The 15,769-nt window shown below is 42.1% G+C and overlaps 1 protein-coding gene across 2 annotated transcripts in view; it reads right to left on the bottom strand.

Moving 5' to 3' along the window:
* LOC119719434 (piwi-like protein 1) overlaps nt 1-15,769 on the bottom strand; it is a 42,905-nt gene that overhangs the window by 14,568 nt on the left and 12,568 nt on the right. For both annotated transcript variants that reach the window (XM_038188891.1, XM_038188892.1), the window contains exons 8-14: nt 14,823-15,017; nt 10,396-10,570; nt 7,679-7,857; nt 6,521-6,641; nt 5,004-5,188; nt 2,650-2,725; nt 1,938-2,138 (exon numbers count right to left, since the gene is read on the bottom strand). In XM_038188891.1, the coding sequence (XP_038044819.1) occupies nt 1,938-2,138; nt 2,650-2,725; nt 5,004-5,188; nt 6,521-6,641; nt 7,679-7,857; nt 10,396-10,570; nt 14,823-15,017 (1,132 nt within the window). The remainder of the gene's footprint in view (nt 1-1,937; nt 2,139-2,649; nt 2,726-5,003; nt 5,189-6,520; nt 6,642-7,678; nt 7,858-10,395; nt 10,571-14,822; nt 15,018-15,769) is intronic.

Here is a 15,769-nt window from a genome sequence, read left to right as displayed (position 1 = left end):
ACAAATCTCTTTATGAGTGTGTGAGGTTCTGAAAAGAACCGCGGAGAAACTCAACATTTCGGACAGTATACTCTGCCCGTCGTCAGGAGACAGAGCATACTACATGTATAATGTTGCTAACAATTAAGCAGTTTCTCACAAATGGCCAACACGGATGAATTTGGGAGCACTTTTTAGGTGTTGGGCTTTAGCCCAACACCTATTGTTATTGCATGTATGGGTTCAATGTTATTATTATTCTCCAAGACACATTTCGTTTCCAGAACTGTCCGTCAAACTGAAAACATATTTGAACTTCAATTGTCAATACATGAATGCACAACCTACCGCAGATGTGCTTTTTTGCAATTACGTAATCATGACGTCATCACGGGTCACGTGACGTCACTTCAAAGCTTAATAAATTTAATTTTTGAAATTCCATATAAAATCAACTGTGAGAGACCGGAACCTGAAATTTGTGGGAATCGACATGGTAATACATGATCTTCATTTTAACTTGTGCGCGTAAAATCACGTGACCCTTCCTTCCGGTCGAAACCGAAAGTGCCTAATAATTTAAAAGTGGAAAAAGATATGAACTTGCTTTTAACATTTTAAGTGTCTGCCTGGATTGACCTTTCAAAAAAATAATGGGTGACGCCATGAAGCGCCCTCTAGCGGCAGCTTAAAAAATGTCAAAAGTGCATTTTCACTTGATGTCTGTGGCGAAGTTTGTGGTAATCGCTTCAAAATTAATATACATGATGACCGTAATGCAGACAACACCTGTGCGCGAAAAAAAAATAATAACGTCATCAGACCGGAAGTTACAATAAAAAGACCTTTAAACCTTAAAAAATTGCTAGAAAATATACCGTGATAGATATAATCAAGATATGGCTGTATATACCACAGTTAAAATAGCTCTTGAACTTTTTGGTAAAGACGTCATAATTACGTCATCAAGTATCGTATTACAAGCAATCAAAAATTTCTAGATTTAATCTTTGAAAATCAATATAAAATCAACTGCTACAGATTTGATTTGGTTTTTTTTATGGCAATCGATACAATATTGCAGGGTCTTCATTTTTGGTATTAAGTGACCCTTCCTTCCGGTCGAAACCGGAAGTGCCTTATTATTAGAAATTGGCAGAAGATGCGAACTTGCTTTCAATGATGTGAGTGTCTGCCTAGGCAGTACTGTACAAATTTTTTACAGGAGACGTCATCAAATGTTAGAGCGCCCTCTGGCGGAATGTTGAAAAAGTCAAACATGGATTTAAACATGCATATTTTGAGTTGATGTGTGTGGCAAAGTTTTCGGTAATCCATGGCCCAACACCGTGTAGTTGTTCCTACAACCTCTAGTTAAAATTGTTTTTTCAAGTTTCTACCTGAATTAATGGTCATGTTTTAAAGGTTTCTCTGCAGCCCCTTTAAAAATTGGAACATTTTTTGGTGACTCAGTTACAAAACCCTAGTGTGTCCCAGAAATTAGACGGGTCACTGATTATTTTTTCATGCAATGATAGTAAGGCCGCAGTCTGAGAACCAGACACCAAATTTATCTACTGCACTTTAAGTAATAAACACATAACATTGTAATAGACTTATTTTTGCCTGTAATACACTGTATTTAATGCAAAGTGCTGAGGTGGTTTTGGGCAGTATAAGTAGTTAACAGGTAGGGTGCTTTGGGGCGGTACAGGGACTAACAGTTTAAGATGACATTGACTCACGTCTAAGCCTACCGTTAACAATGAAAATGTTTGCCAACAATTTCTCATTTGGATACAAACATAAAATAACTGCCAACATTGACGTATTTGGGAAAAACCTTGTTTTGAATTTCGCGTTAAAACTGTCAATATTTTGGACATGATTACAAAAAATGAATAAAGAACATCAGGCTCATACATATTCATGAGATTGAATACCATTGTATGACTTACTGGAATTAAAACTGTCCACAACTCTCCGCCCATCTTGCAGTTAATTTGCATAGCAATCTTGGTAGCTACGGACATGACGGTCTGTTTCTTGTTGATAGTGCGACCCACAATGCACTGGCTGGGTACCGGGGCCTCTAGACAGCAGAACTTCTTGATGGCGTCGTAGCGATCCTTACGAATAGTTGGTAGGATACACACAACCTGGGTAACGGTGGAACAAAAAGGTAAACAAAATTCTGAACTCTACTGGTAAAAGTGCTTATTAGGCTTTGTGAAAGTAAGGCAATGAGGTGACTGAGTATACAGAATCACTTCAAACAACAGCTTGCAATGACATTTGATGGGAATACTAGCCTTGATCATAACCAAGTCTGTCTACTTGTTCCCGTAGCAAGCGGCCGCTACATATTAGCCTGATTTGCGTACCCGTTGTACTGTACATGTGAATTGCCACAACACTGCGCCGTGCACAGTAGCCTCAATGATCCCCTTGCTTATCTGCACGCTTACGCCCCACACACACATATCTAACTTTTCCCCAACAGTCGAGGCAAAAGACAGCCTTGACGCACATTATATGCTCACTATGATAAGTAGTACGGGCTATGGTAAACAGTCTTCTCTCAGGGAACAAGTAGACAGACTTGGTCAAGGCTATGGGAGTACAGGCTTTCAAGTCATAATTGAGAAGGCAGCCTTCAATCACACTCACCATCTGTGTCTGGGGACTCAAGTTCTGTCGGATGGCACGAATAAAGCTTTCAGTGCGGTCATCACGTAACTCACATCTAAAGAACACCAACAAAAATAATGAGAGAGAGAGAAAAAGGATAGCAACAAATTCTGCCCTTCAAGATTGGCAAAACCACTTTAGCCAATCGAGTTGGCATCCACACTTCAAAATATTTTGAGGCAATATTCTGTGGAGTACAGAAACACTTCAAATCCCTGCACAATGTTTTGGTGTCGTTAAGCTCATGGCAAGCAGGCAGATTCAGTCATGCTTCACTGCTCTCCACAGAAAAGTTTTTGGCAACTTAATAATAATAATAATATCTAATTCTTGTATAGCGCCAAATCCGTCAAAATTGACGCTCAAGGCGCTTCACAGAAATAAAAATGAACAGGTTAAAATTTAAGAATAAACTAAAACTTATACAAGACAAAACCTTTAAAATAACTATAAAATAATATGGTTGATAAAAGACAGCCAAACTGTCAAGATAGGCAATAAGAATAAGACAAACAGGCAATTAAAAATTGACGCACAAGGCGCTTTACATCAATACGGATATACCAGTTAAATTTTAAAATACAAAAGGTGTACAAATTAAAATTGTCTAAAACAGGCAGATATAAACGGACAGACACAGAACATCAATCAAGTAAACAGAGAGATGACCATGACAGAGAGAATTAATAGCACGAAAGCCATAACGTATATCAAATATAAAAAAAAAAAACATTAAAAAAAGTGACGCTCAAGACGCTTCATTACAGAACTACAAATAACCAGTTACAATTAAATTGAAGTCTTAAAAATAATTTAAAATATGCAAATACAAGTCGGTGAACAAGTTTTGTCTAATATAGGCATATAAATAAATGGACAGACTTACATCTACACAACAGAGTGGGAAACATACACTAGACGAACAGATGAACGGACTAACAGTAGACAAGACACACACACTGGTTGATAAAAGACTGTCAAAAACACACAATTAAGCTCGAGACAAACGATGGACAGGCAGATGAACTAACACACAACACACACGGCACAAAATGTAAATAGCACGACGGTCACGACAGAGAGACGTAAACAACAGACTAAGAGACACACACAACAGACAGACAAGACAAACGAACGGACTGATGCACTGATGGTGCTCCGGTACAACAAGCCGACACCTCCTCCCCGCTTATTGGCTCGTGGTACGTGATGGAACGAGTACCCATCGGGAGTTAGACCAGCAATAACAGCCGGGTCATTTGGAGTCAGCCAAGTCTCAGAAATCCCGATGACATCCATATCATTTTCGCGCACAAACTCCACAAACTCATCTGTTTTGTTTTTGATACTGCGAGCATTCAGCATGCAGAACGTGGTCAACTGCATTCGATGATGTTGTTGTTGTTGTGTCATATGTACTTGCAGTAGATTGTCGCGAGTGCGGGATACATCACGAAAGCTGTTAAGTCTCAATGGCCGGTTCCCAACCACAACAGGAATGTCATTGTAGCCCAGCATAGGCGACTGCATAGTCAACATGTTTTCAAACGTACCTGCACAACTCCTATTGAAAGGTGGTTTCTGGGGCGAGCTGGTAAAAGTCACAACAAAAGCCCTCCAGTTCAGAACAACAATCACAACAATCACAAAAATCCGGGCTGTGATTTGTAGATTCCTGTCAAAATACATTCTACTTTGATCTATGACTCCTCAAAAGGACAGCAGTTGTTAAAAAGTTGATGGATGGCACACAGGAAAGGTGATAAAATTGGATTAAAACCTCAAAGTAACAGAGGGAAAATGAGAGCAAACTTCCATCTTGAACAGCGCCCTCTGACCGACAACTTGAGACTCAGACTCGGACTCGACAAAATTGCTTCCAAACCTGGACTCAGACTCGACCCAATTGCTTCCAAAGTTGGACTCAGACTCGTTCCAATTGCTTCCAAACTTGGACTCAGACTCGACCCATTTGTTTCCAAACCTGGACTCAGTCTTGACCCAACTGCTTCCAAACTTGGATTCAGACTCGACCAAACTGCTTTCAAACCTTGACTCAGACCCAGTTGCTTCCAGCTTGGACTCCAGACTCGACCCCATCACTTCAAAACTTGGACTCGGACTCGACCTAACTGCTTCCAAATTTGGACTCAGACTCGACCCAATTGCTTCCAAACTTGGACTCACAGACTCGACCCTATTGCTTCCAAACTTGGACTCAGACTCGACCCTATTGCTTCCAAATTTGGACTCGGACTCGACCCAACTGCCTCAACACCTGGAGTTGGACTTGACTCAAATAACTCGACTAACAATCTTGTAAACAGCCTTACATTAAGGGTGGTCTGGTTTCCATTCCCAAACGTGGCGCCACGGTGTTGAAGGCGTTCAGGAACTCCATGGCGTTCTTGCTATCACGCGCTGTGTAGATCAGCAGCCAGTTGTGCAGACCAATACAGCTCAGCAGATCCTTCCGCAGATCTCTGCTCCACTCTGCATTCTCACCCAAGGAAATCTCCTGTTGGTGTTTAAAGGCATATAGGATCATTTTCTTTTCATGCATTTTGTTCAAAATTCCAGAGAAGAATGTCCAAAAGAAAAGTTTCTACCTAATTAATGTCAGTTAAACCCTGCTCAAAGTGAAGAAAGGACTGGTATCACATATCCTGAGAAATTATTCCACCTAAAATGATATCATTCAAAAGAAAAGTAACATTCATAAATACCTAAGACAGTTTACGCATTCCTATTGGTCGAGAGCCCGTCACGTGGCCGGTCTTAAACGGATGATAAAGACATGGCTAGCTGGTCTTAAACACTTTTCCAGTGTCACAATAAAATGTGGACTCCTAAAAATCCAGTGCCTCTTATCGTTTCATTGGTTGAACGTTCACAATCCTCATGTAGGCATGCGCAACACTACCAGGGAGTCAGAATTTTATAGTTCTAAATTCAAAACGCAACGCGCCAGGTGCGTTCTGCGCGGCATCGCGCAGAACATGATACGCGTGCGTCAATCTCCATAAAAGGGTTGTTTACATCTTACTCGCCAGCTGAACACTCCATTATTTTGCAAGAGGGATGTTTCAAAAAGCATAAAGTCAATTTGTTGAACAAAATCGGGATGTTTTGAAAGAATTAAATGATTTTTTTTACTGAAAAGGTATTTATGAATGGGAATAAATATGTGCTCCATCGGTATTTATCACTCTGTTCAAGACCACTTAGAGTCTGGGTGCTGATAACAAAGTGTTTTCAAAATATAGTTATGGACACACACATATTTACGCGTGTTAGCAACTGAATTTGGTTACAAGATACAAAAACTTGCGCATACATTTTGTAATTTGTTTTCTCGAAATGTACAGGGTGAGTAAAAAAACCCGAAACCCAAATGTCGGCACCATTGTTTTAGTGAAGTTCTGCATGTAGCACTTCCAAAATCTAAGATATGAAAAGGTTGTGTTTAAAATTCCGTAACTTCAAAAGTACATAAGTGATTTGAATGATTCTTGTACTCAAAGAAAGCTTATGAATTGGGCTTTCAAATGCTAGATGTTGGAAGTGCTACATGCAGAACTTCCCTAAAACAGATGTCCCGACATTTGGGTTTCACTTTTTTTTTTACCCACCCTGTATTTTATCCACTGAGCTGAAACTTCAACAGGTTAGTTTTAGGCACCCTTCTTTATTATGAACAATTGTGTTGCTCCAAAAAAAAGAAAAGAAATAGAAAGTATCCAACAAACCTTTCTAGCCAAATGTCAAATTCACTCCGCATTCACAAAAACTACATGTTAATTGTAAACTGGTCTTCAGCTCAACGTCCCAATCTCTTTGTCAGACTCACATTCTTTCCCTGGTGACCGGTGAGGATTTTCTCCCGATCCATGATGCGAGCGTTGATCCTGACTGGCTGAGCTTCAAAGCTCACCTGCCACTTTTGCAGGTAAGTACTCGCCTCTTGATTCCTGAAAGAAGGTTAAGAACACAGGTCACAAATCATTATTTTCTAGGTCAGCCTGGGCCCGAATCAAATATTTTGTGATTGTGGCTCTCAGTTTTGCCATTGACAAGCTATGTTTTCAATTACCAGCAAAGGTCCAGTCTATGCACTGAGTATAAAGTGTTTATACATCGGTGAAGGGCAAAACCTAATATTAAAAGTCCACTCTGTAAAGCATACACATTATTATGTTTCATGTCACCAGTATTGTGGTTGAGTCACTTGAGGGTCGAGTCCGAGTGAGAGTCTCAAGTCAATTGGGTCGCGTCTGAGTCCAAATCCAAGTCCAAGCGACAAGTCATTTGATTCTAGTTCGAGTCTGAGTAACATTTATATTAAATGGATGAAATTTCTATGGATCAATGGAGTGGAAGAAAGCGATTGGGTCAAGTAGACATGATCACCATGGAGTCAAACCCTCTAGTTGGGGGGGGGGGGGGGGGCGGACTATAAACAGATGGATGATGGATGGATGTGAATCAGGATGGACTCACTTAAAGTGATATGTAATATATGAGATGTTGCAGGACATAGGGAGGGGTGCATTAAATGACAAACTTTCAACATTTGCAACACCACCTGGAGTGAGGTGTGGTACATTTCATGTGCTTAACATTCTTTAGTGTTACTGAAATGTTACTTTTGGGGGAAAAAGAAATATGCTTAAATGGTTTGTTTTTGGTGTAAATAAATATATGATTCTCTGCTCACGAGTTCTGAGTCATTAGTGTCAAATCGGAGTCATGATGGCCGAGTCTGAATCCAAGCCCAAGTCTTTTGCCTACGTGACTCGAGTTGAGTCAGAGTCAACAAAATTGCGACTCGAGACAGACTTGAATCCGAGTCCTGGGCTCCAGTTCTACATCACTGGGCAGGTTATTTTTGTGTAAAGTGCTGGCTTACTGTTAAAATGGTGCACAAAAGTTTGGCTGTATGTAGATTACCATCAATTGTTATTTAACAACATTTTTCCGGATGTAAGGAAAAATAAACCTTACTGACCTGGGAAAGCTGCCGATGAAGTTGGTCAGCTCTTTCATGCGGACGTTGGGCGTGATGCGAGTGTACACAGACAGGTCCTTCATGACGTGGAAATCACTGCGCATAGCTTCGCTGAGCCCCGTCAGGGTACACAGCTCAGGGATCAGGTGGATGTGATCAATCATTCCTCGGCGCTGATCCTATTACAATAAAAACAACACAAATAAATCTGCCTGTGATTATGGACTGGCTCCTTGTCCTTACTTTGTGGTTGACGGGCGAGTGTTGTGTGAAATTTGGACTCTATGAAATACAGATACATTAGTTGTATTACGCATCTATATATATAAGAGAGAGTTTAACTCGGTCTCCGAGACGATGTTTGCTCATGAAAGGATCCGAGACCGCGGTCTCTCGTGGCGCCAAAATCGCTCCACGTCCGTGGAAAAATGCGGAGGGTGTCTTCCGCCGGGTCGGACATTTCGGGTCGTCCTGATTTTCCCGTACGGACCGGCGATCCGTTTCGTCGATTTTTCGTGACCACGTTTTGCGCAGGAATTTGCCGTCGTGTGCGCTTTCACGTTGACTGCCTGGCCGCCCCCTGTGCTGGCCTTTCTGCATGTCTAGACTGTGCGAGGTCAGCGAGGTCAACGTAGGGGTTTCGTTTACGTGTTCTACTCGGCCGTACTGCAAAAGCGTTCACCAAACGGTAGTATGGGGTGACCTTGGCAAAATATTTTTTCTCCATGGTGCGTGGCCTACGGAACGTAGAGTGGCCACCAAGTGTCCCTATTCTTTCCTGTGCTTTGCTTGCCGCCCCTGCGCCGAGTGCAACGAATACTCAGAAGGACTACACATTAGTATGCCTTGCGCAGTCTGACCAATCGAAAGTCTACACTGCGTAGTATTTACGGGCTATGCAAAACTGTCGATGGCAACGCATACTGCAGCCTGCTCCACACCCTGGAAACGAGGTTGGGTCTACGGTGCTCTCTATTTGAAGCGCAAGCATGTGACATCGCGTGATAGAGTGCTATTGCTTCCATGATGTGTTTACAGCTCCATATGGCCATGCTTCCACCACCAAGGCTGAGCGTTGTGAGTTCGCTGCCCGCCACGTGACGTATAATTCAGTGTCGTGTTATTATTTCGGGGGCCTTTTTGGGGTCAACGAAGGATCGATGCATTCACACAAAAAATCGACGAAAAAGTGTCCAACCCGGCGGAAGACACCCACATTTTTCCACGGACGTGGAGCCATTTTGGTGTCGCGGGAGACCGCGGTCTCGGATCCTTTCAGGAGCAAACATTTCTCGGAGGCCGAGTAAAACTTGCTCTTATATAGATGGTTGCACCAACTTCAATAAAAGTTAAATCGACTTTTTCCTCGCAGACGGTCTCGCAAATTGTAAGAAGTTCAAGTTTACGTTTGTTGAAGAGTCCAATACTGAACTTTAATTATGACGTTCCTCCATGATTCAGACCCTTTGTAATTTTATGGGTAACACTCAACATTTTCATTTCAAATGACACCTTCACGTTTTATTGCATTATGATTTATTGTCAAAACTGTACAATCAGCCTTCGCCTGTGTACTACGGTAATCTTTTCACTGCGTTTTCCAAATGCGACCTCCTCACAAAATGCCAATTTAACAGACCAACGGGAACATTTACAGACAGTTGCGATTGCCATGGTACATAATTATCATGTGCGTAAATCGACGGGGGACAGGGGGACCCCCCCTCCCCCCATTTTAAAGCGGGGGACATTGTTTGGTTCCCCCCCCCCCACTTTTTCTTCCCCGAATAAAAATTGTAGCCTACAACAATGATTCTATTGCTCAGAATACATGTAGCTGATTCAATTACTCCAAACTCCAAACTTTAAAAGATGATCTGCTGAAATTGGTTTTAGTGGTGAGAAATTGGTTTTAGTGGTCAGAAATTGCCTCAGATCACGCCACAGAAATTGCTTTTCTATAACTGCATGTCTCCTGAACTGAACTATATCCCCATTTACATTTAACTCCCCAAATTGTCATCCCCAACACTACGCCCTACCCGATCTATGATTGGGTAAATAAGCTTGTGCCTAATAGTGAAGATAATTAGGACAGTGAGAGATTTAATGTTCTATTCAACGAGGCGAAGCCGAGTTGAATGAAACACTCCATCTTTCAACGAATGAAAATATTCTCACAATTGCACGAATGCAAGACATTCATTATTTGTTTTGCATAACAACCAATGAGATCTTTGTCATTCGATTGGAGGTTAAGACTTGAAGAACAAACAAAACTCACAAAATTGCACCATATCCACTACTTTTTTCAGCTTGGTCAAGGCTAACAGAGGTTGAAAAGTCAAATCATTGACCATAATGAAAATCAACATTGTAATTTCTTAATCCAATGCAAAAAAAAAACCCATCTTTGCAACTGCATCAACTTCAAAGGCAAGTTTTGTACTGCCTTTATGCATGATAATGGTTTAAATAGCGCAAAGATTGTATAGTGTCGGGCCGCTGCGCGTCGTAGAGTGCGCGCGGCGTGCAATAGATCAAAAGAGATGGGACAAAAATGCAGGGTGAATGGAACCAAAAATGAATGGTTTTGACATAGGCCGTGCAATGGTTTGTTTATTGAATGCCCCTTGACCTACAATCCTCCAATCAAATGACAAGGATTTACTTGGATGTTATATAATGCCCTTTCAATAAGATCTGAAATAACTCACCCTTTTCTTTGGATTGCTGACCAGCAGTGGCTGTCCTAGATCACTGATATTTAGCCCGTACGCATCCCGGTAGTACTGGGCGTAGGTTATTTTAGTGCCATCCAACTTGTCGAATGTGTTCATGGGATCGATATTAAAGTCGATGTCGTCCACTCGGTAGGTCTTGTTGTTGTACCTGAATGACAGCCATCCAGAATTTATTTGGTTACTTTTTTTCATCCAAACCCAACCTCTCTCAGTCCACTGATCTTATCAACCAGGCATGCAACTGGGAAGTCACAAAAAAAGAGGAAAGTGAAATCTTTCCAAGACTTTGTACAGTGTTTTTCTAGTGAAAAAAAGAGGAAATCAGCTGATCCGAAGAAAAGTTCCATGCCTGATCAACTGATCTCAACCTAACTGATCCAAACAACTGATCCAAACCCAACTGATCCAAACCCAACTGATCTCAACCCAACTGATCCAAACCCAACTGATCCAACCAAACTGATCCAACCAAACTGATCCAAACCAACTGATCCAAACCCAACTGATCCAAACCAACTGATCCAAACCAACTGATCCAAACCCAACTGAACCCAACCCAACTGATCCAAACCCAACTGATCCAAACCCAACTGATCCAAACCAACTGATCCAAACCCAACTGACCCAAACCCAACTGATCCAAACCCAACTGATCCAAACCCAACTGATCTCAACCCAACTGATCCAAACCAACTGATCCAAACCCAACTGATCTCAACCCAACTGATCCAAACCCAACTGATCCAAACCCAATTGATCCAAACCCAACTGATCCAAACCCAACTGATCCAAACCAACTGATCCAAACCCAACTGATCCAAACCCAACTGAACCCAACCCAACTGATCCAAACCCAACTGATCCAAACCCAACTGATCCAAACCCAACTGATCCAAACCCAACTGATCCAAACCCAACTGATCCAAACCCAACTGATCTCAACCCAACTGATCCAAACCCAACTTCTCTCAACCCAACTTCTCTCAACCCAACTGATCTCAACCCAACTGATCCAAACCCAACTGATCCAAACCCAACTGATCCAAACCAACTGATCTCAACCCAACTGATCCAAACCAACGGATCCAAACCCAGCTGATCTCAACCAACTGATCCAAACCCAACTGATCTCAACCCAATTGATCTCAACCCAACTGATCCAAACCCAACTGATCCAAACCCAACTGATCCAAACCAACTGATCCAAACCAACTGATCCAACCAGACTGATCCAAACCAACTGATCCAAACCCAACTGATCCAAACCCAACTGATCCAAACCCAACTGATCCAAACCAACTGATCCAAACCCAACTGATCCAAACCAACTGATCCAAACCCAACTGATCCAAACCCAACTGATCCAAACCCAACTGATCCAAACCCAACTGATCCAAACCCAACTGATCCAAACCCAACTGATCCAAACCCAACTGATCCAAACCCAACTGATCCAAACCCAACTGATCCAAACCCAACTGATCCAAACCCAACTGATCTCAACCCAACTGATCCAAACCCAACTGATCCAAACCCAACTGATCCAAACCCAACTGATCCAAACCAACTGATCCAAACCCAACTGATCCAAACCAACTGATCCAAACCAACTGATCCAAACCCAACTGATCCAAATCAACTGATCCAAACCCAACTGATCCAAACCCAACTGATCCAAACCCAACTGATCCAAACCCAACTGATCCAAACCCAACTTCTCTCAACCCAACTGATCTCAACCCAACTGATCTCAACCCAACTGATCTCAACCCAACTGATCCAAACCCAACTGATCCAAACCCAACTGATCCAAACCAACTGATCTCAACCCAACTGATCCAAACCAACGGATCCAAACCCAACTGATCTCAACCAACTGATCTCAACCCAATTGATCTCAACCCAACTGATCCAAACCCAACTGATCCAAACCCAACTGATCCAAACCAACTGATCCAAACCAACTGATCCAAACCCAACTGATCTCAACCCAACTGATCCAAACCCAACTGATCCAAACCCAACTGATCTCAACCCAACTGATCTCAACTCAACTGATCTCAACCCAACTGATCCAAACCCAACTGATCCAAACCCAACTGATCCAAACCAACTGATCTCAACCCAACTGATCCAAACCAACTGATCCAAACCCAACTGATCCAAACAAACTGATCCAAACCCAACTGATCTCAACCCAACTGATCCAAACCCAACTGATCGAAACCCAACTGATCCAAACCAACTGATCCAAACCCAACTGATCCAAACCCAACTGATCCGAACCCAACTGATCCAAACCAACTGATCCAAACCCAACTGATCCAAACCCAACTGATCCAAACCCAACTGATCCAAACCAACTGATCCAAACCCAACTGATCCAAACCCAACTGATCCAAACCCAACTGATCCAAACCCAACTGATCCAAACCCAACTTCTCTCAACCCAACTGATCTCAACTCAACTGATCTCAACCCAACTGATCCAAACCCAACTGATCCAAACCCAACTGATCCAAACCAACTGATCTCAACCCAACTGATTCAAACCAACTGATCCAAACCCAACTGATCCAAACCCAAGTGATCCAAACCCAAGTGATCTCAACCCAACTGATCTCAATTGACCGATCACAACCCAAGTGATCCAAACCCAACTGATCCAAACCCAACTGATCCAAACCCAACTGATCCAAACCCAACTGATCTCAACCCAACTGATCCAAACCCAACTTCTCTCGACCCAACTGATCTCAACTCAACTGATCTCAACCCAACTGATCCAAACCCAACTGATCCAAACCCAACTGATCCAAACCCAACTGATCCAAACCCAACTGATCTCAACCCAACTGATCCAAACCAACTGATCCAAACCCAACGGATCTCAACTCAACTGATTTCAACCCAACTGATCTCAATTGACCGATCACAACCCAACTGATCTCAACCAAACTGCTCTTAACCCACCTGACCTTGACCTATTTGATCCAAACCCAACTTCTCTCAGTCCACTGATCACAACCCAACTGATCTCAATCCACTAATATCCAATGCCGTAGCCAGGGTTCTCATCCTAGGGTGGGGGGGGGGGGGTACATGTGGGGTGGGGCTTGAGGTTATAAAGGTAGACAAGGTTTTTTCCACTGGACACCCGCCCTCTGTACAACCAAATAGTGTGGGGGGGGGGGGGAGGAGTGACACTATCTTCCCATGGGGGGGGGGGGGGGGGCGTTCAAAATGTATATCATGGCTACATTAGACAATAACTACCGCTATTCGCTTCTAAGGGACGTTTACAATAAACAACCACTCGCAAAAAAAAAAGTTTTGCTTTTGAAAGTTTCACAGAAAAAAGGGACTTTATGTTCTTTCAGCTAATCGTGGTAACTCATATGGCTGTGCTTTCTCCGGATGCCAAATTTTCTGTGTTTTTTTTATGGGGGGGGGGGGGGGGGTGGGTAGCCGTTGCTTATATCACCCAAAACTAATCTAAACCCAAACACCATCCATTCACTGATAATCTCAACCCAACTGATCCCAACCTAGGCCGACCCAACCCTACCAAACCAAATCAAGCCAAAGCCAATTCAACTAAACGGAACTAAACCGAAATGATCTAAAGTCAACCAGGTCATACTCAAACAAACAAAATTGAACTGAATCAATGCAAACCAAATCAAACACACTGAGTTGATGCGAACTGAACCGAACCAAACCATTCCGATCTCAACCATACCAAAGTGATTAGAACGGAACCGAACAGAACCGAATACATCGGACTAAAAAAAACCAAACTCAAGTGAACTGAACTGATATACAAGGTGAGTCAACAGAAAAAGAAACCCAAATGTCGGGATCATTGTTTTAGTGAAGTTCTGCATGTAGCACTTTCAAAATATAAAGCTTTCTTTTGAGTACAAGAATCATTCAAATCACTCATGCAATTTTCAAGTTAGGGAAATTTAAACACAACCACTGTTTTAAAGTTCTGTCCATGGATCACAAAAAGGTAAGCATTCTTTCAGCAAAACGAAACTGAATCACATATACACTGTAGGGATGTGAAAGAACGCACACCTTGTTTGTGATCCGTGGACAGAACTTTAAAGCGTTGGTTGTGTTTAAAAATCGAGAGCAATTTGAATTATTCTTGTACTAAAAGAAAGCTTATGAATTGGGCTTTGATATCCTAGATTTAGAAAGTACTACATGCAGAACTTCATGAAAACAATAGTCCCAACATTTGGGTGTTTACTTTTTTTGACTCACCCTGTATGTACCAAACTTAACCCAATTGAACTGATGGATCTGAAATTGACCACACCTAACTAACTCAATCCAACCAAACAGACCTGATCTGAAACAAACTTAACCAAACCATGCTGTTTCCTCACTTGGTCAGGACAATTTCTCCTGCCAGTACTCTCTTGGCCACATCCGCCCAGCCTGCTCCCTTGGTCTGCTCAATCTCAGCCAGCATGTCCAAGACTGTCTCCGTCCTCAGGATCTTGTGAGAGACGTCCGCCATCAGGAGGACCTCCTGCTCATACTGCAAGATGGAGGTGATGAAACCGGGCAGGAGCTGGATCCTGGAGGGATGAGGGGAGAAATGACGGAGAAAAAACAGTCTTAAAAACTGTGTAAGCATAATTTAATTTGTTTCTGCCATTGTAAACATTTGATCTGCCATATTGTCGCTTTACTCGCAAAGTGACAAAAACCTCGAAAATCGATAACTGTTCGATTTTGAGTTTTACTAGCCTTTTTATTATAGTTGTCTCAAGGAACAATTTGACCAAGTTTCAAAGCGAAAAATTGTTTACTTTCTTACTTATTGTAAACAAAATTTGACAAAAAGCCTGAAATCCGTGTTTTTGTTTTTACGAAGTGTAAAAAGTGTAAAATGTTTTCACGAAGTGACAGAAAGTCACCTCGTGGGCAGGGCCGGAGGAACTACACACGTCAGGATGGGAGCATACACGTGCGCGCGAACGTTCTTTGAAAAAGGACAGACGCGCGTGCGCTCAACTGTCGTATGACGCGTAAAAGTTGCAAGTTTGTTGCATCGACAAAAGTACAAATAAGTAAAGCCTCCGCGATTCATGTTCCCACGAAGTCACAAAAACTGTGTACAAAGTAATGGGGAAAATATGGGACCCAAAGTATTGATGTTTTCACAGGGCGTAAACAAGTTTTATTAATGAATTACTGTTTAATTTAATTATTTATTTTTAACAAACAACTATGAATCAGCAAAGAGCAAATCATAAGCTATGGGACAATGCAAACATTTCCAAATTCTTTTACTGCGAAGTAGTCGAAAATGTCTTTTGAAAAAATA

Source organism: Patiria miniata, unplaced genomic scaffold, assembly GCF_015706575.1.
Source record: "Patiria miniata isolate m_02_andy unplaced genomic scaffold, ASM1570657v1 HiC_scaffold_8, whole genome shotgun sequence".
NCBI classification, from domain to species: Eukaryota; Metazoa; Echinodermata; class Asteroidea; order Valvatida; family Asterinidae; genus Patiria; species Patiria miniata.
Note: the sequence above shows the minus strand (reverse complement) of the source record. Positions and strands in the feature narration are given on the sequence as shown.